This window comes from Saimiri boliviensis, chromosome 16 (assembly GCF_048565385.1).
Source record: "Saimiri boliviensis isolate mSaiBol1 chromosome 16, mSaiBol1.pri, whole genome shotgun sequence".
In the NCBI taxonomy this organism is placed as follows: Eukaryota; Metazoa; Chordata; class Mammalia; order Primates; family Cebidae; genus Saimiri; species Saimiri boliviensis.
Window position 1 is genome coordinate 2,128,656 of NC_133464.1, and position 27,565 is coordinate 2,156,220.

At 53.0% G+C, this 27,565-nt stretch overlaps 2 protein-coding genes across 2 annotated transcripts in view; both read right to left on the reverse strand.

Moving 5' to 3' along the window:
• Positions 1-27,565, reverse strand: part of LOC104651455 (uncharacterized) — a 50,040-nt gene extending 22,475 nt beyond the window's left edge. The window contains exons 1-3 of the mRNA XM_074387965.1: positions 27,294-27,565; positions 26,561-26,604; positions 26,304-26,399 (exon numbers count right to left, since the gene is read on the reverse strand). Of these exons, the coding sequence (XP_074244066.1) occupies positions 26,304-26,399; positions 26,561-26,604; positions 27,294-27,565 (412 nt within the window). The remainder of the gene's footprint in view (positions 1-26,303; positions 26,400-26,560; positions 26,605-27,293) is intronic.
• On the reverse strand, positions 12,540-16,556 carry SOX1 (SRY-box transcription factor 1). Its single transcript, XM_039473456.2, has one exon. The coding sequence runs from the start codon at positions 15,727-15,729 to the stop codon at positions 14,560-14,562; it is 1,170 nt and encodes a 389-aa protein (XP_039329390.1). The 5' UTR covers positions 15,730-16,556; the 3' UTR covers positions 12,540-14,559.

The window sequence follows — 27,565 nt, forward strand, 5'->3', positions numbered from 1 at the left end:
CAAGGGGAATAATTATACATCTCAGAGATGTAGTGGGGATAGAATGAGATTATGTATGTGAACTGCATAGTGATTGTGTTGCGTCCTTCCAAAGGGATGAGAGTGGTTTAGTAAAAATAACAATAACTCCCAGGTGGCATCTGGGAGATACTCAGTTTCCTTTCTGCTGTAACAGAGAGACTGTGTCGTTTGGGATAGATTTCACATTAGTGTGGCCACTACGTGCTGTCTTAACACAGCAACAAGAAGTCCCCTCTGGCCTGCTGTGGCTTCTACAGTGTCGTGATGCAGGTGATCAATTCAGGGTGGATTCAAGGTCACTGAGAGGGTAAGCAATTGGTAGGAATATGTATAAAAGCTTCTTTTGCAAACAGGTCTAGGGAACAGCAAGCATATTTGAAAGCTCATGAAACACTAAACTAGCAGAACCAAGACCTTTAGAATGTGGACTATTTACTAGGCAAGAAAAGTTAGTGTCCTCATCAGTCACCACCCATATAGCTTGAACGGTGTTTCCCCCAAAAAACGTGCGGTCCTAACCCCTAGCACCTTTGAATGTGCCTTTATTTGGAAATAGGGTATTTGCAGATGAACAGGTCAAGGCACGGTCATTAGAGTGGGCCCTAATTCATTGCCTGTTGTCCTTGGAAAGAAGGGGTGCTTGAAGCAGGCATGCGTGCACTCGGGGAGCTCGCCTGTGAGGGGGAAGGCAGCAATCAGGGTGGTGCGTACCTAAACCAGGGAACGAGGAGGATGCTGACTACATTGTAAGCTGGGGGGAGCCTGCCCCGACCCCCTCACGGCTTCAGAAGGGACCAGCCCCGCCAACACCTTCATTTTGGACTCTTCTCCAGAGCTGTGAAAGAATAAACTTCTGTGTTTTAAGCCACCCAGATAGTGGTACTGTTATGGCAGCCCCAGAAATAAACACAGTGAGGCCCCATTTAGTACAAGGGGGTTCAAGAGTCTCCTAACTTAATCCTCCTAAAATAATCCTGCGAGAGCTTAAATGGAGGCTGTTAACACTTGTGCGTCACCTTTGATCCACACCTTCCAGCCCTGATTGGCCACGCAGCAGCATCTCTCCGGATAGGGTGGCCTTATCACCAAAATGTCCTTGTCTTTCTATCACTTGGTCTTTCCGATATGACCCATCTCTGCCTCTCCTTTGGATTCACTTCTAGCTTGTAGGTAATCCCTTGCTCCTGATAATATCCTTAATGTTCCACGTATTTCTTGGCCTGAATTACAGTCTTCGTTGCTATGGTCCAGTCATTGTGATGAATGCATACAACCAAAATATTTAATCACATCTGATACAAATGCAATTCAATGACTATAGCACAGGGTCTGACTTCAGTAGGCATGAGGTTGTTTCAGGTGGTTTTTATGTCTTTTCAATGAGCATGGGTAACAACAGGTAAGGAAGCCTGATGCCTTTTTTTTTTTTTTTTTTTTTTTGCTCAAATTGGCGTCCAGTGAAATACTGGCCAAATGTCAATAACCTGCTTGGTCTTGTTCAGTGCTGTCTCTCATGACTGCCCCGTATTTTTCCTCAGTCTTTCTCAATTTTATTCAACAATGAAAAAAGAAGAAAGTAAATTTTAAAATAATAAAATGCCTTTGGCCACATGTGGTGGCTCCTGCCTGTAATCTCCGCACATTTTGAGGCTGAGGCAGGAGGATCACTTGAGCCCAGGAGTTTGAGACCAGCCTAGGCAACATAGCAAGATCTTGTCTTCACAAAAAAAAAAAAAAAAAAAAAAATTTTTTGAGAGTCTCACTCTGTCACCAGGCTGGAGTGCAGTGGCGCAATCTTGACTCACTGCAACCTCCGCCTCCTGGGTTCAGGTGACTTTCCTGCCTTAGCCTCCTGGGTAGCTGGGACTACATGCACACACCACCATGCCCAGCTAGTTTTTGTATTTTTAGTAGAGAAGGGGTTTCACCATGTTGGCCAGGCTGGTCTTGATCGCTTGACCTCATGATCCGCCTGCCTTGGCCTCCAAAAGTGCTGGGATTACAGGTGTGAGCCACCGTGCCTGGTCAAAAAATTTTTTTTAAGTTAGCCAGGTGTGGGGGTGTGTGCTTGTGGTCCCAGCCACTGAGGAGGCTAAGGTGGGAGGTCCACTCGGGCCCCAGAGGCTGCAGTGAGCAGTGATGGTATCAACACACTCCAGCCTGGGCAACACAGCAACACCCTGTCTCTAAACAAGCAAATTAATTAACAACAAAAGGATTTTGAAAAAAGTGGTTTAGTGTGCATAATGAAGAGTTCTCCTTTTCAAAGCGAGCATTTCCTCAAATAGGTACATATTTGATTAACATATAAGATAAAATAATTATTCAAAAAAATAAAAAGCTTAATGAGTTTTGGTTTCAGGGTGCCAGTGATCATTTAGTACTGACTTCTCTGCTTTTTGAACTTCTACCTTTGCTCATGGACTCGACTGGTCATTTCTGTCACTATCACGTAGTATTCAAGTCTTGCTGCTGGTGGCACACGAAAACTTTCCCATGCAGCCACCCCTGACATTCAGAACTATAGACACTGTAACCTGATGGCTTAGAAAGAAGAAAACTCTGAACGCAAAAAGAAGGAAAGTACTGGAACAAAATTGTTTCTAGGAGAGTTAATGAAATGAAAGAGAAAGGTAGAATCTAGAGTAACTCCTAGAGCAGTTTTGGTGATGGTCAAAACGATTAGACTAAGCATCTTCTTTAGAAAGTTTGTAGAAATCCCTGCCTTGGGAGCATCTGTGACCAAAATAGGCACCAAGCTGATGGACACGCTTTAGAAGCCCCTCGGCACGTGAGTGCACATGCCAGCATTCTGCCATCTCTAATTCTGTCTGACTTGCATAGATTTAAATTTGGTTATGTTAATCTGAGTAAGATGTTAACGTAAAAGCTTTCTTGCTCATTAAAAAAATCATTTATTTCAGTCTTTAAACTGAGAATACTACTAGAAATGTAGTCTCAATTCTAAAATACTGACTATGAAATTTGGATAACAAAACAAATTATCCACACTAAGGAAAACTATATAAAACTCTTAAAATAATTAAGCCAACACTTTATTGTTCAAAAATGAACACATCCCCTGTAGAAACTATTTGCAAAAAGCTAAAATTGTGTTTAAAACCACAGCTTCAATTGAATGGTGTAAGGGCATAAACACAAAATGTAGGAAAAAATAGATAATTTTATGTCAGTCTATAGGCTACCAGTTCAATAACAATTTGAATACTATAAGTTTTCCTAACACCCTTAGCACCCCAGGGATTTTTTACAGTGTTCCAAGCTGAAATGCCTAACTATTCTGTTTGTTAAATAGTTAAATTCAAACAACTTAATATGTATTTCTGTTCTAACAATGTAGCAGCCTTTTTTAAAGGGACACATGCAGATTGAAATGAAAAGTCGTATTTTCTCCTGACTTCTTGCACAGCAGCCTCCCGTCCTGGCGGTCTGCACGTGGCTGTCTTGAGCTCCCCTGCTCTGCAGCCCTGCGTCTCCTTCTGCCCAACCCTGCATCTCCTGGTCTGCACCACGTTTCCCACAGGAATTGCTTTTGACACAGCAACTGTCAAGAGCCCAGTTTCACAAATATATGATGTCATCCAGAGGGGTGTAGCTGCTAGTTCACTCTGGGAGTCCAAAGCTGCCTCCAGCTAGCTCACAGGGCCTGGGACTGGCCCACAGTACTGTTTCTCTCCAACTCTAAAGCTATCCTGAGCCTCCGGAGCTCTGGGGTGCCTTGGCTCACAGTTTGAGAAACCACAGGCGTCGGGGACCAGTTGGGGTGGGTCACGAGGCACCATCCTGTCACCGGGAAAGGAGCATATTGGCTTCTCCTGCACTGTACTGACACCAATCATTCTGACTCAGTACACTGAATTCCAAGTTTTGTACATTTCAAATATCCAAGCAAGTAAGGTAGTGAAATCCACACTGCAGCAAGGGGTGGTTCAAAGTGGAACCCTAACTGGCACCGGAGGCAGAGCGGGTGGGATGAGCTGTGGACCTGTTTCCACCTCAAGATCCTGTCTCACTGCATCTCACGGGAGCCTGCAGAGGCCTCCTGATGGCTCCCTGACAAAGCCAGAGTGGGGCCCAGCACAGTCCCTCACAGTTCTGGTTTCCGTCTCGGGCAGGGAGTGGGGCTGCCTGTTCCCTGCCTGATCTGCGCCTTCCATGTGCCTGAACCAGCCCCGTGCACCTTATCTTAACAGGGTAGGGCCCAACACAGCACAGCACAGCACAAAACAACAACGTGACACACAGCGCACAATACAATAAAGTACAACACAATTTAACACAGCACACAGCACAGCGCAACACAACACAGCACAATTTAACACAACGCACAGCACATAGCCCAATACAGCACAGCACAATATAACACAACATACAGCACAACACAACACACAGCACAATTTAACACAACACACAGCACACAGCACAATATAACACAACACAGCACAACACAACACACAGCACAATTTAACACAACACACAGCACACAGCACAATATAACACAACACACAGCACAACACAACACACAGCACAATATAACAACACACAGCACAATATAACAACATAGCACACAGCACAGCACAACACACAACACAACACACAGTACAACACAACACATAGCACACAGCATAAGACATCACAGCACAACACAACACCACACATAGTGCAACACAACACAACACACAGCACATAGCACAGCAAAACGCAAAACCACACAGCACAACATAACACACACACACAGTACACCACAACACCTAGCACACAACACAGCACAGCACAACACACAACAGGACAACACAGCATGTAGCACAACACAACACGACAGCACAGCACAGCACAGCACAACACAGCGCAACACAACACAACAGAACAAAACAGCACAGCACAATACAACACAACATAGTGCAGCAACACAACAAAGCAGCACTGCACAGCACCGCAGCACAACCGACAAGCATTCCTCGCCCACACCCCGTGGGAAGGATGCAGCAGCTCTGGGAGTTCGGAGCTGGGCAGCTCCAGGTCCCAGGTCCAGGGCTGACTCACTCAGACCCCAGGGCCTCCTCGCGCAGGAGCTCCCGCCCCCTCCCCAGCTCTCCTGCCCCCGCTCCCCCACGCAGCAGGAGCAGCTGCTTACCTGGCTCCCTCTCCAGCACCTCAGCTCTGGGCGCTGGACTGTGCTTTGTGTCTCAATAAGCACAGCAGCCTCAGCTGGGCAGTGACTGAGGTCCTCAGTGTTCTGTGACAGGGCCTCTGGGGTGCACGGCCCATCATGAGGACGGGCTGGCCCCAGGTCCACAGGGACAGAGGCACTCCCTGGACCGACCCGGGCCGGCCTTTCCCTGAGCTGGCTCTGGGGTCCTTGCCTCTGCCCTGCTCTACTGAATTCAACTCCGTGAATATTTATTGCCCCTCTGCTATGTGCCCAGAGCTGTGCTGATGCTGGAAATCAAAACGGAAAGAGTCTAGCCGTGGCAGAGGCCAGGTGATGGGGGTGGGCCTGCCTCCACCTGCCCTCTTCCCAGGAGCACCCGCTTCCTCAGGACACATCCAGGGAGGGCAGCCTGGCGCTGTGGCCAGAGCGCAGGGCAAGCATGCTGCCTTAGCCCTTATTTGGTTAAGTTTTGAAAAAAATGCTCAAGTGAACAAATCACCGTCAAATGTTATTGCAAATGTTCTACTTTTCTCAAATCTAATTTAATATCATCAGAACTGGTTCAAATTAAGTAGAAACATGTTATTCAAATTGGTATTGAGCTTTTAGTTTATAGATTGATTTTAAATGATCTATAGTGTATCTATTATATCTTAATGCAATTGCATTTTTTAATTTGAGCTGTGATTTTAAATATCATTTTATTTTTCTGCAAATAGTTGCTACAGGTGATATATTCATTTTCAAATAATAAAGTGTTGGTTAAAACATTTCAAGAATTTTATACAATTCCCAAGTAAGTAAATAACTTGATTGTTATCCAAATTTCACTCAGTATTTTAAAATTAAGAACATACTTAAAGCAGTATTTTTGAAAAACTAAAATATATAACTTTTCTAAATAACCATTTTAAATTAAAAGCATTTTTAAAATTCATTTAAAATTAGTTTTTCTTACATGCTCTTCTAACAGAGAATGAGGTCTTCCACAACCATCCTTTCATCTGTATCTGTGTCTATAAATACAGTGAATGCTGTCTTCATTATCAATGGCAGTATGGTAACATCCATAATGCCGGATTAAATGCTGTGTAGATAAAATACTGTTGATACACAATAGTTTATACTGTTTAGCCCTTTCTATTGGCATAACCCCTTCCGCTCAAAGAAATTTAAAGTACTTAATGTATCAAGCCTCTTTAACAAGCTCTTCCCATTTTACAGATGATACTACTGAGAAATTCAGTAGCTAGATAACATATCATCATCATTATTATAGTCATGATCTATTGGACCAAAGCAATTCAACCCTTTTGTGGTACTATTACATGGCCCTTCTCTGACTTTTCAAAGGCCCTTAAAATAACCCTCAATAATAAGAGTGTTTGGGCCCATATTGTATTCATAAGTATTGCACAGAGCCAGTCGACTTACATACAAATTAGTCCGCTACAATTAGAAACTGATAAGACACAATATCTGACTTTGGTTAGTCCTTTTCATCATCCTGTCTTTAAAGCAAAAATGGGTGTGTGGTGTGTGCTGCCTCTGTTCCCCCAAGTACTCTTCAGGAGAGTCAGGATGTATTTACAGGCAGCTAGCACAACCCACAGGAAAATGGAAATAGAATCCGTACATCAGTCTTTTTCTATTAGGAAGATTCTAATAATCCAGCTCAAAAAAAATTTTTTTTTCTTCTTCCACTAATTCAATTTTTTAAAAAAATCATCTAAATTGAACAATTAAATGAGAGCACTTTATAAATAATAAATAGCTACTCAAATTTAAATGAAGTAGAGACAGCCTTGGTAGCTACTAACCATTAAAAAAAAAAAAAAAAAAAAAAAAAAAAAAAAGCACCATCTCCTAACACAGGTTTCCCAAGTGTCATCCAGGATTGGCCTCAAAATCTCCCCAAGTGTGCCTAAGAAAGGGCAGACCCTTGAGGCCCGCTGGAACCCCAGAAGCAGCCTCCCAGCGGCACCGAGTCTGAGAACCTGAATTTGGAGCCATCTCTCCCAGTGATCTCACGTACCTTGAAGCTGAAAGACTGTTATCCTTGTAAACCTCCGAGTTTCCACCTTTGACCACCAAGACCAACCTGAAGCAATCATTCATCAAAAAACAAAGCATGATCATATCCACTCTGTTCACATTTACACTGCAATCTGCATCTATTGATAAAGAACACCTAAAGTGCAAGTCTCCTAGGAAGACGACCCGAGGGAGTGTTTGTCCGAGCACCAGCAAGTCATGGGCTCCAGCGTGGGTTTACCTCCTCTGTGAAACCTTCCCTGGTTCTCACACGCTGGGCAAGAGCACCCTGCCTGAGCATCTGGCATGGGCCCGTGTCACACACCCATACCCATTGCCATCATACTGCCTGTGTGATCATCAGTGCCACGCACCAGATGGTGAGCCCGGCAGGACTGATCTTCACATCCTCAGCACATGGACACAGCCTGGACACATAGCATGTGCTCATACGCAACTTGAACACTTAATGGACTCGTAATAAATGCTTGTTGAACAGATGAAAGAATGAATGTCACAACTGTCAAGCAACTTTAAAGAGAAATTGAGATGAATATGGATACACGGAAAGACTGTGGTGTGTACAGCTTCCCTTGCTTCCTACCTAGGCCGCGTCCGACACGGCTTGTCCCAGTCGTCCACTGGACCTGCCCTGAGCTGACTCGGGATCCTTGATCGAGTGCTTCCTATTTGCTGGGCATGCACTTAGATGATGCGTCCCTGTGAAGCTGGTTTTATAATTTCTGTTTTACATCTGAGGAAATGGACTCAGAGGTAAGGACGTTTGCCCAAGGACACAGAGCTAATCTGTGACCAGCATGTTGACACTGTGAAAATGCAAACGGCCAGTTTTTACAAGGAGAGGCTTCATTCTTCAGTTCAATTTTTAACACAAAGAACTGGCTGCTGCTTCTCCATCTACCTGGACACTCACCACTGAAGTTCAGGCTTTTCCACTTACTGAAATTTCCCACAAGAGTCTGAATTATAAAGCATGAGGTTGTAAAATCCTTTGAGGTTAAAATATGCTCACCTGGCTTTCCTTCTATTCTGCTACTTGGAACGCAAATGTAAGTTGACCTCTGCTTTGAATGTTTTCAGGCTGATCTTGACACTACCAGTCTAGCGTTTACAGATTTTAGGAACCGGGAAGGCGCCTCCGCCCTGGAAATCCCAGGTCAGTTCCTTAGCTGCCTAAGACTGTTTCTGCGTCTCAGGAGTGCGTGGGACTAGCATGGAGTGCTACTCCTGCCACTAAATATCATCTCTCGTTAGCATTTCCGGGGTGCTCGGAGAGAAAACAATGTCTGGGTGATGACTCTTGTCAGTCTCGCCATTGTCAAACCCCATCTCACGTTCCTCCACACTCACAATATTTCCCCATTGGGAACATGCCTGACATTGCAATTTCTCAAAACTGCAGCTCTGCAGTGAATGCCTAATTCCTGAAACTGCAAAATCTAACAAAAGCGGATTTTTTTTCCACTGATTTGACTGGCTGACTATTTCAAGGCTTTGCATGTGATGACCTGCTGCTCTCCACAAACAACGTCTTCAATGCACCCACATGGTTGCTCTGAAGTGGCCCAGGGCAATTACAGCCTGGCCAGCTGCCTACCAGGCACTGGGAATTACTCACAAGGTCCAGCGTTTCTCTCCCAGACGCGATTTCCCCGCAAGTCACACTTAGCAACTTGCCAAGCAGCTGTGACTTGATTTTGAACTCAGGACCCATTTTCCACCAGTGCTCTATGTCACCAGGGTGAGCTGCGGACAGGTCACTCACTCAGAGCTGCTTGTTTTGTGTTGTTTTAAAAACTGCTTTGTCCTCTGTCTGTGTTTTAGTGTTGGTGTTTCGTGTCGGCGGATGAAAAGTAATTTAGACAAAAACATGGCAATCCTGTTCTTTTAATTTTTACTATCAAAATAGATAATCTTTTCCCGTCTTTGGATGTGTCACTTGCTTGGGTTTTTCAGGCCTTTTTCATGTTAAAACTCTTGCTGTTGTACTTCCAGCAGAAATTTCCAGCTTGGTTGCTAAGGAAGATTAATTCATCTGCTTTCTTCCCTTGCCCCCTGACCTCCCCCTCCTCTTCACCCACACTCCGGTTTTCACTCCTTTCCCGCAGAGCCGCGGCTTTCCCTCCGCGACGAAAAACGCCACGCGCAACGCCCAGGAGCCGCAGCGTGGCCCGGGTGGAGAAGCCAGTCTAGTGATATTTTGTACCCCGATTCTGCGTCACACAGGCCCCCCAGAAACAGGTCAGGGGCTGCGAAGAAGCTCAGCTAAGGCGCAGATTCCTGGAGAGCCTGGGGACGCGGGGTCCGGGAGCGGAGCCAGGCCTCTCTGAGATTTTTTGTTTCTTATGGAAATGAAGAAAGAGTTTCTAAAACAGCCTCCGGGGCTGAGGGCGCGGGCAGCGTTCTCTCCAGTCCTCCCTCCGGCGGAGCAGCCGAAGCAGCCCCGGGCAATGGAAAAGGCAGGTGTTGACGGAGGAGGCTGAGTCGGGGGAGGGCAGCCAGGCACGCCCTGCAGGCCCCCGGCCCGCACCCCCCACCCCCCACCCCCCACCCCGGGACGCCACGGGCCTGGGGCGCCGCGGCCCCTCCCCCTCTCTGGTCCCCTCCCCCCATCGCCGGGACCCGGCCCGGCCTCCCCTCCCCCTCCCTCGCGCCCACTTGTTGCTGTCCAGCCCGAGACGTGCTCGTTCCGCCGGCTGAGTGTAAAAGGGTTTGACTTGCGGCTGACCCCGGGTCAGCACTTTCTCTCCGCTAATCCTGCTCTCTTTTTACACAAAACCCTCGGCCCCGTCCCTCGCATCAGTCATCTTAATCTCCACTCGCCCCCCACCGGCGGCTGACACCCCGCCTGGCCTCCAGGCCCCGGCGTGGACCCGAGGGAGATGGGCGCCCGGGGACCCCCACGTCCTCCCACCCCGAGCCTGCGGGGACGCGGCCGAAGGAATGAGGGGCGAGTGGGGGGAGCACGGGCCGCCCCGACACCTGCCGCTTCCCCGCCCGGACCCTCAGGCTGGGCCCCCAGGAGCCAGAGAGGGACCGAGAGGGGAGCCGCGCGCGGGCCTCCGCGGGGGAAGGACGGGGCGGCCGAGCTTCAGAGACAAAGAGAAGGCCGGGCCCCGCCGAGAGGCCGGAGTCGGAGGGTGGTGAAGGCGGCGTCGGGACCGGAGGGGAGATGGGAGTGGGTGGCGGGGCCTGGGAGCGAAGGCAGAGCCCTGGGACCCGAAGGGCAGAGGCGCAGCGTGCCGGGCTGAGCGGCGGGCAGAGCCGGAGAAGGGGCGACTCAGAGGCGCAGGCAGCGGGGTGCGCCCCGGAGGCCCGAGACCCCGAGGAGGCCCGGCCACCCCCGCCCGGAGGGGACCCGTCGGGACCAGCAGCGGACCCCGCTCGGCTCCTCCTGGGGCTGGCGGAGCGGGGTCTGGGCGGGCGCGCAGCTGGGGAGGGAGAAGGGGGAGAGGGAGGGAGGGAAGAACAGGCGAGGCAGGGAGGAAGCGGGAGGAGAGTGCTCGCCCTCAGATCCTGGGAGGTGGTCCCGAGGCCTGGCCCGGGGCGGGAGCGGAGGAAGGGTGAGGGGTCCCCGCGTCCCCCATCTCCCGGCCCGCGCCTCCACGCGCCCCCCGCCCCGCTCGCCCTCGCTCGGTCCTGACACCGCCCCATCCCGCCGGACTCGGGGGGCACCCAGTGCCCCCTTCTTGCTATGGGGCCCGCACCCCGCTCACTCCTCCCCATCTGGCCGGGCCTTTCAATCTCGCCAATTAGGCTGGAAAGAGAGACCAGCCAAGGCCAAGTCTGCGTTCCACTTGCAGTTTCCAAGGACTCAGCCCAGGGGTTAATTTCTGCCCTCGCCGCCGCCTCTGGAGCCTCTGCCCCCGGGCACAGGCAGAGCCTGGGTGGGGCGGAGGCGGGAGCCGGCCCCGGCCGGATGGGGTCCGGAGGGCGCTGGAGCCCGGGCCGGCCGGGAGCGCGCCTTCCGGGGACACACGTCCCGGGACGGGTTTCTTGAATTAACCGGAATTTTCCGTAGACAGAAATCTGCGGTGCCGGGTCTTTGTCGGGAAATGAAATGCGGGAGCATGAGTGCCGTTCTCCCACACGCGTGATTTTAATAGACCTATCAGTCACGCTCCCGACGCGCATCTGCAGATCAGGCCGCTGTGCCCCAGTCTTCTTTCAAACTAATTCATCTAGTACGAGTGGGTTTCTCCGGGGAAGGGGGTGTCAAAATCTCAACAACAAAGGGGCCGAGGAGTTGAAACACAAAACAAGGCTTAAAAGAAACAAACAAACCAAAACAGAAAACCCTCAAGCGAACCCTCCTACCCCCGGTGTGGAGTGCAGGGCCCAGCGCAATGGCGGATTTAGGAGTCACACAGTCGCCCCCGCTCGAACTGCTACAAACTTTCCCCAGGTCTCAAAGACTCCTGTCCGCCTTCTCTCCAAGGCTTGCAAACATAATTGGACTAAGCGACAGAAGCACCACCCTGTGATTTGGGAAGTGAATGAAGTCGTCATATAATATAATAACTATCATCATACAGTATTTCACTCCGTGACTACGAGGAGTGTTACCTTGGCCAAGCACGGCATTCGCAGTTGTCTCAGGGCCTAGTGTAATCTTTTCTCCGCGAATTTTAATTGGAGAGACACTGCTGGGGGCGGGGAAAGGGGGATAGAATCTCTATGTTGAGATGAGTCTCAGCTAATTTCTTTGCCCCTCAACCCTGTGATATTTTTAAATGTCATTAAAAAATTTCTATTTGCTTTTGTCCATGCTGTTCTCATCAACAAAACAAGGAATGAAGATGGCTGGAGCGCCCGGCATTGGCTATTTCACTGACTGTGCATGAAGCACCTGCCTAATGCCGGTCTTTAACACCATCCTGCGGGGAGACACAGGCCGCTTGCCTGGCATCCCGGGCACACTAACTCAACTTTTCATAGTCTGTGGCTCTCAAGTGGGGCCCACATCCTAATGTTGAGCCAAGACTCAGATGCCAACAATCGCACACAGAAACTCCAGGTTACACACAGGCGAACAGGGGCCAGACTGAGGAGCGGACGCCAAAGAACCCCGGACAGTCCTTTAAGTCTGTATATTTCAGAGAAAATCCTCAATGTCCCAGTGAGTTAACAGAACAAGCATTATAGAATTTCCCAAAGCAACTCCCAGAGGGGATTGGGAAGGCCCTTTCCCAGACTAAGTCGTAATGCTGCTCAGCCATCCATGGGCACACAGACACTTCTAGAAACAACTGCTTCAGAAAGGATCAAATAGTTAAAAGAAAGAAAAAAGAAAAAGAAAAGGGGGCTTTTATTGTTAGAAAGCAGTGGACATCATTCTTGAAGTTTTTTTTTGCAATCACTTTAACGAATGAGTGGTTTAAGCAAACTTATCAAAATGACTCCCCAAAATTACACACGTCAATTGTCAGATTAGCATTATACTTAAAGCTGTTCTCAAAAGTAGGCTGAATTCAGTTCTTATGAAACTGATAACATAGGCCCACTTTTGGATGGACAGTCCATACTCACTCCAGGACAGTAAAAGGTGTTGAGAAAACGACGGGGAAGCCTAAGGCTGCTGAAATCAACCTATTTCCACCAGGATTTAAAGTGGTTTTTTTTTTTTTTTTTCAAAAATATAATTTCATCTTAATGTGATTAATTTTTAAATGTATTTGCTACAGTATAACTTTTAAATGCAATATTTAATGCTGTCAGATTACTTGAAGACAAAGTTTTACAGAAAACTTTAAATTTCAGAAAAAAACTGCCATGTACCAATAAACACCTAGAAAAAAATATAAAAAAATTTAAAGCATCAAACAACCTCAAGATCGCGTCAAGAGTAATGAACAAGGCATTTTGCGTTCAACGTCGGTTAGCAACTTGCATCCCAGTTCACGCAGGGGAGGGTGATGGTCGATATTTCTCTGTGTGTATGAGCATCCAACACAATGATTTCGCCCGTTTTCCCAGGAGAAAGAAGCCAGAGGGAGGGGTAGCGGGTGTACAGAGGGGGCTCGGCTGCAACACATTTTGGTTCGGCGATTTTGTTTCCTGGAAACACACTTAGATAAATTCTGCTCGAAATTTTAATTGCTGGGGAATTGGGAAACCCGTGACCTGCCCTGGTCTTTGTCCCTCATCCAAGGCCTAGTCCCGGGTCCCGCCATTGGGATCTTCCCTTCCTCCTTTCTCCTCCGGACCAAACAGTGGCGCAGAAGCCCAGTCAGGTGGAAGGCGCCCCGCTTGCAGCAAGGTAAGGGACGCGCAGCCACCCCAGCCGCCCGAGCAGAAGATACTTTTAATTATTTCTCGGCCCGTAGTAACAATTCTATTCTATAAAATAACCTATAGGTTTTAACTTTCTTCTCTTCCATTGAATAATCTTCCTTGAAAATCCTATTTCCTCCGCCCCGTTCCCCGGGGTTCCCTTACTTTTAGTTCATACAGATGATTTCCCTTTCAGATTTCCTAATTGCATTTTGAACTCATAGAACATGCATAGAAAAATAGCATGTTTCAAATTTATGGGGAAATGGGCTTTCTCTGCTAAATTTATTGAGTCAAAACATTTTTGGGGGGCGATGTCTTTTTCCGTTTTTAGAAGACAGGCTTTTTAGTAAACTATGTACATAATCTGACTTCTCCTCCCTGCATTGCAACGCCTAAAATAAAATTTTCACAATGCATTTACAAGAAATAATACAAAACCAAAAAAAAAAAAAATGGAAATGGTCAGATACAGAAAGTTTTACAAAACCCAGAATATAACTCCGCCGCCTTAAGGAGGGGATGGTGGTGGTAATCGCTTTGTATAAATTAACAAACCAACCCAAAAGAGCGGAAACAAATACAAAAAACTTGTAAGTGCTTGGACCTGCCTTACTACATTTATAACAAATGCGACGAGCTCCGGGTCGCTCGGGCTCAGGCTGTCGGCGCCGTCAGGAAGCGACGCGGGGAAAGTGAACGCGCCGGCCGGGATACAAAAGTTGGCTTCGCCTCTCGCCTCCTTTTGACTTTTTTGTCCCCTCGAGCAAAGAAAACGCTTTCCGCCTCCTCCGCGGGTGATAAATACTGTACAAAAAGTCTCAAGAAAACACCGAAGTACAGTCTAAAACGCAAGTCTGGTGTCAGCGCCCAGCGGTCGACCAGAGCTCCGGGAAAGGTGAGCACGCGCCACCGGGCGTTCGTCTCGTGTTTTCCTTTTGACCGGAGCCTGGAAACGTCTGTACAAAGCCAGGCCGCACCGGGGCGGGCCGTGAGCTCCGGAGTCGCCGCCCAGGGTCCCCGGCGTCCCGGCGGCGCTAGATGTGCGTCAGGGGCACCGTGCCGTTGACGCCCGCGCCCGCGCCCTGGTAGTGCTGTGGCAGCGAATGCAGCCGGCTCTGCGCGGCGGCGGCCGCCGCCGGGTCGCCCCCCTCGCCCGCGGGCAAGTACATGCTGATCATCTCGCGCAGGTCCCCGGGGCACGGCGCCCGCGAGTGCGCAGGGGCAGGCGGGCTGCCGCTCGGCTCCGACTTGACCAGCGAGCCCAGCGCGCCCAGGGCGCCCGACGACGCGGCCGCCGCCGCCGCCGCAGCCACGGCCGAGTTCTGGTGCGCGCCGCCCGCGGCGGCGGCGGCGGCGGCCGCGGCGCCGTAGGGGAGGCCGCCGTAGCCCGAGGGCGAGGCGCTCATGTAGCCCTGCGAGTTGGAGATGGGGCTGTACTGCAGCGCGCCCATGTCGTAGCGGTGCATGGGCTGCGGGTTGTGCGGGTGCGCGTGCGGGTGGTGCGGATGCGGGTGCGCGGGGTGCGCGTGCGGGTGCGCGCCGCCCGCGCCCGGGTGCTGCCCGTAGGCCAGCTGCGCCTCCTGCATCATGGCCGCGGCTGCCGCCGCCGCCGCCACCGAGCCCGGGTAGGCGCCGTTGGCCCAGCCGTTGACGTGCGCGTAGCCGCCGCCCGCCGCGCCGCCGGGGCTCTCCAGGCGCTGGCCCACGGCCGCCGCGCCCACGCCCACACCCACGCCCATGGCCACGGCCGCGCCGCCGCCGCCCGCGCCGGCCGCCAGGAGCCCGCCGGCCAGCGAGTACTTGTCCTTCTTGAGCAGCGTCTTGGTTTTGCGGCGCGGCCGGTACTTGTAATCCGGGTGCTCCTTCATGTGCAGCGCGCGCAGCCGCTTGGCCTCGTCGATGAACGGCCGCTTCTCCGCCTCGGACATGACCTTCCACTCGGCGCCCAGGCGCTTGCTGATCTCCGAGTTGTGCATCTTGGGGTTCTCCTGGGCCATCTTGCGCCGCTGCCCGCGGGACCACACCATGAAGGCGTTCATGGGCCGCTTGACCCGGTCCTGGTTGGCCTTGGTGCCCCCGCCGCCGCCGCCCCCGCCTCCGCCCCCGCCGCCGCCGCCGCCCGCCCCGGCGGGGCCCGAGAGGTTCGTGGGGGCCTGGGCGCCGCCGGGCGAGTGCAGGTCGGTCTCCATCATCATGCTGTACATCGGGGCGGCTGGCGGGTTCACCGGCACCGCGAGCAGAGGGCCTGGCGCATAGACGGCCGGGTTGGGGGGTAGGCAGAGAGGAGTTCGAACGGAGCGAGACGGGGGCGGGGGGGTCCTAGCAGAGAGAAGAATGGGTAGGGGTGGAGGCAACGACAACAAAAAGAGGCAGAAACACACGCACTCAGCGCCGCTTCGGCTCGCAGGTTGAAAGTTTCTCCCGGTGCACAAACCACTTGCCAAAGAGGCCGACAGTCGGGGTCGCAATCCTCGCCGCCACCGCAGCCCAGGCGCCCTCGGCGGTGCAAACAGGTGCAGTCGTGGCCAAGTTGCGGCTCCACTTTCGGGGCCAGGAGCCTTGCGCTGGGCCCGGCCGGGGGTGCACTGTCTCCTCCTCGCCGGCCGCCGCCGCGCGTGCTGTCTCTTTCCTCCTGTGCTCGATCCTCAGCGGCCTCCAACTCGGGGGCTGCAACTTCTAGCAGCGCGGCGCGCCGCGTGCGCTGGGCATGTGCTGCTCCCAGGTGCCCGGGGGGAGCCAGGCGCCGAGGGGGGGGCGCAGGGGGGCCCAGAGGGGGCTATTACGGTGCAGCCACGGAGGGGTCCGGGGACAGCGGGAGGAGCGCGGGCTCGCGGAATGGGCCGGAGAGCCGGGGCCGCCGAGCCCGGAACGGGCTGCCCGCTGCCTGCCCGGGGCCGTGCGCTCGGAGCGGAGGCGCACGCGGGGCCGGCGGCGCGCGGGGCCCAGCAGCCATACGCCGGGCCCGGGCTGCCATTAAATGTGCGCGCCGCGGCCAATGGGAGCCGGCGGCGGCGGTGATTTGCATGGCGCGCTGGCAAGTGACGTGGGGAGGGAGTAGATACACTGGGCGCGGGCGGCAGAGCGGGGAGGAGGGGAGGAAGGAGGGGGAGCAAAGCAGGAAGGAGGGGGGGAGGAGGCCCGGGAGGGGGTGACAGCCACACCGCTTCCTGAGCGCGCGCGCGGCGGCGGCAGCGGCGGCGGCGGCGGCGGCGAAGAACCCCGAGCTCGCCCTCCTCGCCGCTCCCCGCCCGCCCGCGCGCTCCGAATGATTAACGATTGGGTTGAAAAGCGAAGACTCAGGAAGAATCGTCAGGGGTTGGAAGGAGGAAACGCAGCCCTGGGCCAGTTTTACACGGGCGCGGTGGAGACCCAGCTCCTCCTCTGTCCCCGCCGGCCAACTCCGAGGCTGCAGGGACCGGGAAAGTCGAGCGCGAGGCCGGGGATCACCCTCAGCTCACCCGAGTGCTGAAAAGGAGGGGCGCTCCCCTGGGCGCAGGGGAGACCCTCCGAGGGCTCCTACAGGTTCTCCTTCAAGGATCAGGCGGCTCAGTAACCCCATCCCCACCCCGCCCCACATCTGTTCCCGGCCGCGAGGCGCACTGAAGTTCTCGGGTGCCCGCTTTTGCAGCCAGGGCCTTCACAGACCAGGCCCCTCAATTCGGGTACAGGGGGAGTATTTGTGTGCGCTTGGCTCCTTAGCCTCGTTTCGTACCAGCTCTAAACTTTTTGGGGGTGGGTTTTTAATGAGCCTGGGGTCATAGTCACGCACTCTTCCCAACCCGGGTCTTCTTCCTCTGGAAAAGGAGTTTATAGGAAGGTGAACACTGCAAGACCTATCTGGAATCTAGTTCCCGAATAACAGTTGAAAAAGTTTGTTGAGTCGCAAAAGAATGATCTGGCCCACGCTTTTCTGGAGCGAGTCTCCCACGAGCTGGTTGCCTAAGTACTGAGAAAACTGCGTGAACTGCGCGGGGCCAACTAACCCGAAGGAAAGGTGGGGCCTCGAACCGGGTCACAGCGCGGGTCTAAATCCTGCAAAGGAAAGGCCCGGCTCGTGGAAAGAGGAAGGCCTTCACCTGCGGTTATATTTCTTAAACCTCAAAGTGGCTTTGATTTGGGAACATGCAAGAAGAGATTGTCAAACCCAGTCTCAATGATCATAGCGCTCACGCTACGGTTTCCACCAGACTGATCTGAAAGTGGTCCAAAGACTTCTTTGAGCCCAAGTGTGCCTCCTCGGTCCTCACCGAGGCACCCTGAGATGAGAGTGCTTATGGAGATTGGTGGTGGGTAAAGTGGAGCCTTCACAGCATGTCACGTGTTTGCTTGTCTTGTAATAGAAATATTCAGTAAGGATGATGATAACGATTATAGAAGTAATAGGATGCTTGAGTCTGTGGGGCAGAGAACACGTGACACCTTTTTTTTTTCCTCTTAAAAAAAAATTCTGAGGTTGTGAATTTCTTGACCCTGTTGCTTGTCCAAGGTAAAAGAATAATGCTTTATTTCCTCAATTGCTATGATTATTACTGTAGGGTTTATTATTATTATTATTATTATTATTGCAGGGTTGCCTCAGCGTGCAGTGCAACAGCAAATCGATCTCTCTGCAGATTAAACTGCTTTTATTCCAGGCCATTCAGCATTTAATAGTAAATTCATCAAATAATATATAATTATATTAGGGAACATCATTTCATATTTATTTTTCACTAAATATCGAGGCTATAAACTGGGTTTCCAACTACCTTCTTATTTCACCGGTCGAGTTTGTTAAATCTTTTCATTTGTTCCAGGCACTACCTACAAATATCAGTTACATTGTGAATGAACAAAAAAGGAGCAAGAATATTGTTTGGGAATGCTATAGACCCACTTTTTTCTTGATAATTTAGGAGGCAATGAGTGTGCAGTGAGATCCAGTGTGTTAGGGAAAGTCAGCAAGACTGAAATAAAGGAAATGGTTTACAAATTATAAACTATATTATCCACTTAGCAGTTGAAAGATTTCTTTCCTCTGCTTTTCAATTTAGAGTTTAAACTAAATAGCTTAAGACTCCCTGAAAATGCATTGTATGAATCAGGCTTGGCACATTATTTTCCATATCAATGGAGTGATTTATTTTATAAACACCCTGCACTCCAGTGTGCTTTGCAGGAATGCTTTATGCTTTGGGGAACTTGGATAGCTGAGTTTGAAATGGTCTAGTTTATTTCTACCATAGTCCTGAAAATTGTTTCCAAATACGACGTTACCCTTGTTTTTTCAGAGCATCTAAACAGGAGGAAAATGGTTTAGCGTCGTATGAGATCACACTAGTGCTCGACGTTCAGGGTGCTCTCCATAAGCCCTCGTTAGTGACGAGATGTTCTCTAGGCCCACGCGGGTTCACACACTATGGGTGACCACCTGCATAAGTATTAAACCAAAGCTGCAGGTGGAACTTGTTGCCAAGCAATGAATGGTTGGCAGCAGCAGGCAGTGCAAATTAGGTAGCACAGGGCACTGCATGCCAGACCTCTGTGCCTTCCTTCCTGGCATGAGGATTGAAGAGCATCATATTAACTCCTGCTGGCAATCGAAGGCTTCTGGAAGCCTCAATTTCTTGCTCCTTCCAACCTCTTTCCTCGGCGACTCTTTAAAAAAGCAGAGACAATCCAAAACCAGTTTGAAACGCACCTTCTTCTCCCTTCCACCCCCAGCCAGGTTGTCAGGGACCTCCTTCAAACTCAGTATTTTCCCTAAGGCGGGACTCCTGAAGGTGTGAACACTAACTTTCCTATTCCCAAGTAATATCATAGGAAGTCTGGACCCCCAAGCAAAGGGTTACTCTCACTGTTGATTGACCAAATTCGCTTTTTTGGCAGCTCAGAAACTCCATTGTGGTTCTTTGCTCAAAATGCCAAAGTGAAGATCAACTTAGAAATGTGGATAAATAAAAATACTTTCTATTGTATGTGACCTGTGGTCATAATCTTCAAAGACAATCCAGAACCAAACCATCTTTAGAAGTCACACACACACACACACACACACACACACACACACGTACACACACGTCTATATGCATGTGGTAGATTAGGCCATTAGGCCAGAACCCTCAGCTTTAAGTGCTGGACTTCAACGCCATTAGCCTAAACTATCTATATGGAGTAATGAACACTTTTAGCTTTTGCCCCTCCCCACCCGACCCCCACCAGGCATGAAAGAGAGCTTTGTGGCATCTAGAGACGGATTTGCTGTGCCCAGTGTTAGTCCCAAGCCCCAGGCAAAGAGCTAGGAGTTCTGGAGGACAGTGAAAGAAGACAGAAACCCTGGCCTGTCTTTCGGGGTCCTGGTGAGGCCGACCTGTCCTGCTGACGCTCTCCAGGGACATCTGGCCGCACCACAACCGGTTGCCCTCCTGGGTTCAGCTCCTGCGGCTTCTGTGGGCCGGTTGGAGGGCGGAGGCCACGTGTAGGCGACTCCCCCCGACCTCCGAAGGGCTCGGGCTTCTGGGCTCTGGCGTCGCCCCAGAGGGCCGAGGCCACAGTTAAAGGAGGCAGATGAAGAGGAAGCCGCCAGTTTCCAGGCGGAGCTTTTGAAAGAGAAGAGTAGTCGGAAGGAGGAGAGGAGAAGGCGGCGAAGAAAGGGCGGGAGAGAGAAGAAGAAAGAGCCATTCAATTTGGAAGAGGCCTTCGAGGCCATCTCTGCCAACAGGAGGCGCGGGGCGAGGGCCGGGAGCCCGTCGGGGGCAGCGCGCGGGGGCGGGCGGGGGTGCGGAGGTCAGCAGCGGGAGGGCGGCGGACGGAGAAGGCCGGGTTTTCTGCCGTGTGGAGCCACTGGGGGCGAAAAGGCAGCTGGCTCAGCCGCGCGGCTCCGGCCTGAGGCCCCGCGGCGCGCCAGCGCTGGCCGTTCCGTGGCGCGCGCCGCGATCGCCGTCTGCTGGCCGCTGCCGCCCTCGCCGAGATTCCAGGGCTCTCCGTTCCCTGAAGCCTCGGCGCCTCTCACCCTCTCTGGCAGCCAGAGGCCTTGTTCGAGGCCTGGAGCGCGCGTTTGGGGGACTGCGCTCCAGGGTGCGCGGGTGATGGCCAGGGAGCTCTTGAGGAACGTTCCTCTCTCTCGGGTCGCTGGGCGCTCCATCATCTGCGCCCTGGCTAACTTGGTTCCACTGTTACCAAAGAAAGCCAGAGAAGCCGAAGTAGCACAGAAGTTTCTGTGGGTGGTGGTTTGGTTTGTTTTTTTTTAAGGGGGGGGGGGAAAGCCCAGGGAAAGGGAGTATGTGGAAGAAGAACGGAAAGAGAGCCCTGGCCGTCAGGGATAGCAGCAGAGCAGACCTTTCCAGGCGCTCTCAGCTGCGGGCGCAAGGCTCTAGCCTGCCGAGGCGTCCTGGTTTGGAGGGCGTTCTTGCAGCATCTGTGGGAGAAGGGTCAAGAAACCCCTTCTTCTCAAAAGCGACTCAGGCTTTCTTTCGGGTGATTCGTGTGGAGAGCTGCACATTCACAATCGAAGAGCAAACAACTGTGTGTGTGTGTGTGTGTGTGTGCGTGCGCGCGCGTTCTGTGTGCCTCCGAGCTCTCTGGGTGAAAGCATTTGGAGAAGCTCTGGGAGCTTTGGAGTAGGGGCTCACCCTGTGAGCAGTACTCACACATATAATTCAAATTTCACAGCTGACCTGCTCTGAAAACCTCAATCAGCTTCTAATTGAAGGGAAAACAAATATTGCTTCCCTACAGCAGAGCTAACGATTTAATCATTATATCAGACATTATAGCTTTTAATTAGGCTAATGCTGATACTGTATGGAAAGAGATAATTCAACACAGTTCTTGATGAATTCTGTAATTGGGTTAACGGCAGAGCAGTTGGGGGAGAGACGTCAATATTCAAGCTGCGTCTGTAGCCACCAGGTTTATGAATGAAAGAGGAGACAAGGCGAGTAAAAAGGCTGGAACCAGAGCGGGGCATTGCGCCCTCCGCCCCACGGAGCTATGGGCGGCTCTGGTGAGAGGCGTCGGGAGACGCGGGAAAAGCTGGGCAGCCGCCGGGTGCCAGGCTTTCCGGGCCTCGCCGCTAAGCGCGAGCTCCTCCCGCTGCTCCGCCTGCCCGGCCCTTCTTTTATGAGAAACTTTCCGAGAAGACTCTCGGCCGGGCCTACACGTCCTGTAAGCCCTGGAGCGGGAGTATCTCAGCACAGTTCCCAACCAGCCCAACGGGCGCAGCTATAGTGCGCAGTTCGGTCGCGTGGCTCTTAAAGACACGAGCTCTCCCTGGGCTTCCACCCCTCGCCAGCTCCGAGTGTCACCCGGACGGGTATAGCGCCCCTGGCTGAGGACAGCCCTAGTCGGTCCCCAGCGCTGTGGGAGCGGTGAGCGCGCCGAGCGCTGGGAGCCTCTGGGCACCACAGGCTGCCCCCCACTCTCGAGCTCAGAGTAATGATTGCGGGGTCGGCGGGAAAGGGTCCTTCGAGCGGGCGCCGGGCCTGCTGCCCAGAGGCCTGGGCTGGTGGCCTGCCGTGGCTGAGCCCTGTGGCTGCATCAGGAAATTGGCAATTAAACCGCCCGGCCGGCGTCCCTTCCTCTCCTGAGGCTAAGGGTCCTGGAAAAGAAGGAGGAAGCAAAAGGCGGTTCGCACTCGTCCGCAGGAAGTCAGTTGTGCGTGGGGGCAACGGTGACCCCTCCTCTCACTCCCCCATCTCGTCGCGCTACGTAGGGCCTGGGCCACAGGCGGTTTCGGGGTCCCCCGGGAGCAGCGCTGGACGGGCTGCGTTGTCCAACCTCTGGCTTCGCGTGGCGCATGCACGCCCAGTGCGGCTGCCGGCAGGGAGCGTTCCCCTCCCTCTTCTGCTGCCCAGATTTCTAGAACCCGTGAAAGTTATGCCCAAGTGGGTGAAGAGGCGGAGCTGAGACTGGACCCTGCCAGAGGAGACGGTTCTCCAGCCTTGGAATTTGGAGAGAAAGTGCCGGCGCCTTTCAAATTTGGTCAGGTTCTTTAGAGGAGCTGCCTAAGTCGCGCCTTCCGTGGTTTTAACCCAAACGGTTTCTGGGTGTGATTTTTGGCGCACTTTTTATACTTCCGAATCCCCCTTTTAAATGTTTGCTCTTACCCTTTGGTTTAACCACGTCAGCGCAATATTTTCCTTCAAGATAAACATACGGTATTGTGATTCATCCTTGTCTTATTTTGTCAGTAATTACGGCAAAATTAAACGGGTCACTGCTAAAGTTTCATTTACACAAACCCCCGTAATTAACAGTTTGAATACACCTTTTTACGTTGTACAAAAGTTGTAATTTTCTAACGGGTGTTGTTTTTTATTGACGGGGAATGCCTGTGTTCGATGCCATCCCGAGCACACAAAGAGCTCCTCGGAGCACTAGGTGTGTTTGTTTCTGTAATAGTGTAAAGAGCCGGCACGAGATCACACTTTTCTGAATCTGGGGCAGCTTCATAACCGCTCCATTAAAAACTGCCGATTACACACGTCCAGGAGTGTGGGGCATCTGATTAAACTGGGAAAGCAGAACATTCTGGGAAGAAACAAACCGGTCTGGCCGGTTACAGGCACCCTCCACCCCTGCTCCCAGAGTGGAGTGTGGAGGAGCAGGTGGGATCTGACATTCTAGGGCTGCTGTGGTTTCACTCTGAATGATGGAGAGCAGCGTTTCCGGCAGTGCTGCGCCCGCTCAGTCACAGCGAGTCAGTGCCCAGGGGCTGTGCAATCCGCCGCAGCAGCTACCAGTCAACAGGCACTCCCTCCATCCTCTCATTAGCCCTCAGATGGAAAAGGCATCACTCACAAGAGGAGACAAGTCATAGGGAATTTCTATATGAAAAGAAATAAAGTGAAATCAGAGATGCTTTTTCTTACAGGCCATCCCTGTTATTGCAAATTAGATTAGCTACACAGGCTTCAATATAAACATGACACGAGGTTCACACGAGTGAAAGCACCATCCACTCCAATCTCTGCTTTCATCGAAGCATCTCACATAAATTACGTCTTGTCCTTTAATACACTTTTCAATGCGATTAAAACATCACTTTGACACAATTTCAAGCCCTTTCAGTCTCATGGGTTGCTTACTTCAGAAAACAGCCAACAGGGAGAGTGGTTCTGTTTAAATCTTCAGGCTGTGGGATGGGGCTTTAATGCAGCGGCCGAGCTAAAAGAGGGTCTCTTGGCCCCGTTTGAATGCCATTTATCTTACCTCGAAGAGACAGAAACCAGCTGTTCTGTGAGCGGAAATCAGATTTCACTGGGTTGGGTGGAGGCCTGTGCCTACCTGGGTCTCTTTGGAAAGCACATTTGTATCATACAGTACAGCATCCTTCTGACAGGGGAAATGGTCAAGGCCTGCGCTGACCCTGGAAGGGTGGGATACCCCGCAGGACAGGACACTAGCTTTGGGGAGAGAGTGCCACCTAAATGAGATAGGTGAAGCTTTAGCAGATCAGGCAGAGATAGAGCCCTGTTTTGGATGGTGTTTGACCCTAAATCTCAACTTAGGGGCAGTGAGAAAAAGTAGGCAAATATACTGAGTTTTCTGGCAAACCAGCTAAAGGGAGATTTGCACTTCTTGCTCCCGAAACACACCACTCCGGCTCCTCAGGGGCCACCTGTCCATTTACCAACTGACTACTCCTGAACTGGCTCCCATGGTTCTGGGGAGTGGAGGAGCCCCACCCAGACATCAGGCAGCAGTGGAGGGCTGTGTGGGTTTCAGGGTAGGGATTCCATGCATATTCTTGATTTTTAGCTATTTACAATTGTGCTCAACGCTCAGAACACAGGCGGTTTTGCTTCTGGAGTAGAGGCTGGTTACAGCCCCCCTTCTCAGGTGTATCCTCTACCATCAGGAAGGTAGGTGCAGAAACCCCCCACCTGGAGCCTCTTCCCTCAGACCCAGCACAGCCAGAGCAAGGTTCCAGGGGCCTCCTCTTTCCTTGCAAGGAGGGAGACTAGGACCAGCGAGTCCAGCGGCCCAGCTGCCCGTCCCCTCCCTTCTATCCCCGTCTCTTTCCCTCTGCTCCCACGCAGCCTCCCACACCACTCTGATATTTGGCTCCATCCATTCCCATGGCAGTGATAACAAGATCCCAGCACCAGGCGATCTGAAGGCTCTCTGTTCATCCTCACAGGCACGCATGGCATCCCCTGTGTGCCGGCCTGCTCCAGCCCTACGAACTGGCCTGCGTGGCATCCGGGAGAAGCGCTACCGGGGAGGAAGCCTGGTAGGTGCCAGGGGATGTGGGTGGGGATGGAACTGCTTTCCTCCTGGATTTTCATCTAACCACCCTTCCAAACCACGAGAAACTCCTCGGGTGACACCTGCCAGCCAGTCGCTGGGGGCTTCCCCCTCCGCTTCGAGCATTCTCTGCACGAGGCTTGAGGAGCAGGAGAGGAGGCCGGGATAACAGGACATCAGCCCTGGGCGGGGGCCAGAGCAGGACTCCTCTCTCCACCCCAGCAGGAGGGAAAAGCTGCCCTCCCAGCCTCTTGAGGTGATGGGGGGTTTTGGGGGTCTTCTGCACCCACTGGGGTACCATCAGGGTAATTCCCCCAACCCCGCCTTCCACAAAGGAGCTTCCAGAACGCAGGCCCCACAGCACTCCAGAAAATCGATGCCATGAAGCGAGCTTTTAATGGGTTAGTTGACTGGCGGCCGCTATCGCGTTCAAACACCTGTTTCCTGCCAGGGGAGGCGGCCAGCCGGGTCCCTGCGCGGGTCGATGATTGCCAGGCCTGCCCCGCCCTGCCCATCGACTCCAGCACTAGCCACCGCCGAAAATCCATTTCACGTTTGAGACTTCCTGACCTTTCCCCTTCACGGGAGGCTCAAACCCGAGGAAAGAGGGGGCGGAGGCAGGCGGCTCGGCGGCGCTGCTAGGGGAGACTCCCGGCTGTGCCCACTGAGAACCTAGGCACGCGTGGTGCTGCAAGAGGAGGCGAAGCGGGTGCGATTTCGCTGGAGGAGGGAGGACGCGCGCACGGAGCTCTGCGCCCGCGCGGGGTTCACCCCTCCTAGGGCGCCCCGCTGGGATCCAACCAAGGGACGCCCTCCATTGGGCGCTCGGATCCCACCTCGGGGCGGCGAGACTAAGGCGCTGGCCGCGCTAGTGGGGCTCGCGGGCGGGCACTGGGAGCTCTGCCAGTCCAGGGCTTGCGGCTCATTGATTTTTTTTTTTTTTTTTTTGGTAGCAGAATTAATACCGTCAAGCCCGTCGGTCAGTCACCGTTAAATTGATTCTTTGCCCCAAACACCTCTCACTAATGGCGCATGCTTCAACATGTTAATTTTTAAAACGCAATTTCAGCCGGCGGATTTAGTTCTCCGCGCGGCCGGGTGTGCACCGCGGAGAGTGCAGCCTGGCGCTGCCGAACGCGGGGGTGGGGGAACCGCGAGGAGCGGGGAGGAGGCGAGGAGCTGAGGCGGACGCGAACTTCTCCCCCAAATCCACAGGCTCGACCTCCCTCCTCCTCCCCAAAAATGGCGACCCAGAGAGAAATAGTCTGGGTCCATTGGGCGGCGGCCAATCCCAAAAGCCGAGGATCGGGGGAGGAGTGAAGGCACAGATAAGAAAATGACAAATGTGCCCCGCGGAGAGTCCGCTAGCGATGGCCACCACATCTACCAACCTGTTCTTCCCCGGGGCCACAAAGCTGCGGAGACACCCCATACTCCTTCACGGAAAGTCACCGTGGAGACACCGCACCCCTCTCCCGAGATCCTTTACTGCCCAGCTCCCCAGCGCTGGGCGGGCTGAAGCCCCTGAGCAAGTTCGAGACACACTTACAGTTAGTTCCTCCTCCAGCTCCAGTGGGTCCCCAGGGCGGGTCCGGCACGGCCGCGCCCCTAACGCTCTGCCCGCGGGCACCTCCGGGAGCCCAGACTCATTCGGGTCCGAGTGGCCCGCCCGCTCTGCGTGCCCAGCGCGCCGCAGATCTCAGACCCGGGCCCGGCCCGGCTCCCGGCAGCCCCGTAGCCGCGAGCGCCACGCGCACGCACACTCACACGCGCACACTCACACGCGCACCCGGCTCGCACACTCACTCGCACACGCGCCTCTCTCCTCGCCGCGCGCGCGCACACACACACTGCAGGCGAGAGAGACAAGAAAATGAAATTTATTATTGATAGAAAAGACTTTAAAGACAATTTCAAGTTATTGTTTCTCTCTGGAAAAAGGAGATCCCTCCACATAATGAAACGCTTTTGTGTGGCGCGGAACAATACCAAACAAGTCTTCTAATAAATAGCCACTTTTTTGTTCCTACTCGACAGTGAATAGAATCGAGCAGTTGGTTCGCGAGCAGCTGGGACGCCGTTTTGAGCTGGGAGGTGGAGCCGCGTCTCCCGTCCTCCGCGCGCCGCTCCCCAGTCCCCTCTCCCCTGCGTCCCCTCCTGCTCCCCGCTCCTCTCCCCATTCGCTCGCTCTCGCCTACCGCCGCGGACACTCCGCCCGCGCCCGCAACCCCGCCCTCGCGCCCAGGCCTGGCCTGCGGGATTCCGGCCAGGCCACTGCAGGGAGCGGGGCACCTCTCCTGGCCCCTTGCACCTCCGTCCCGAGGGACTCGGAAGTTCACCCCCGCCCCCCAAAAATCAGTTGTCAATTCTGTCATCACAGAGCGCTGCAGATTTTCGCCCGGAACTACTACCCCGGCCTTTTCTAATCCCTGGGTGGGAGGATGCCACCCCCTCCGGTCCCGAGTCCACTCCTTGGGTTTTCTGCGCCACACCCCCACTCCCACCCACGCCACGTCCCCGCGCCGGGCTCTCTCCTTACGCGAACAGCGCCTCAGCTTTGTTGGCTCGCAGCGGGGACACCGTGGCCCTGGGCGCCGCCGCGCCAGGCCTCCCCGGGGGGCAGCTCGGGTTTTTTTTTTTTTTTTCCTTTTTTTCATATTGCTCTGCAACGCACTCGTGAATTCGCCCCCATCCCCACACTAGTGCCCTCACGACTAACAGCAGTTGCTGAAAGCAGCAGTGTCTAAGGAGTAGTGTTGTGGACACAAAGCTCTCCAGGTAAATGTCCCTCAAGGCCAGGCGGCTCCGCAT

Coding starts and splice junctions, on each gene's coding strand:
- SOX1 (XM_039473456.2), bottom strand. CDS start 15,729: ATGTACAGCATGATGATGGAGACCGACCTGCACTCGCCCGGCGGCGCC.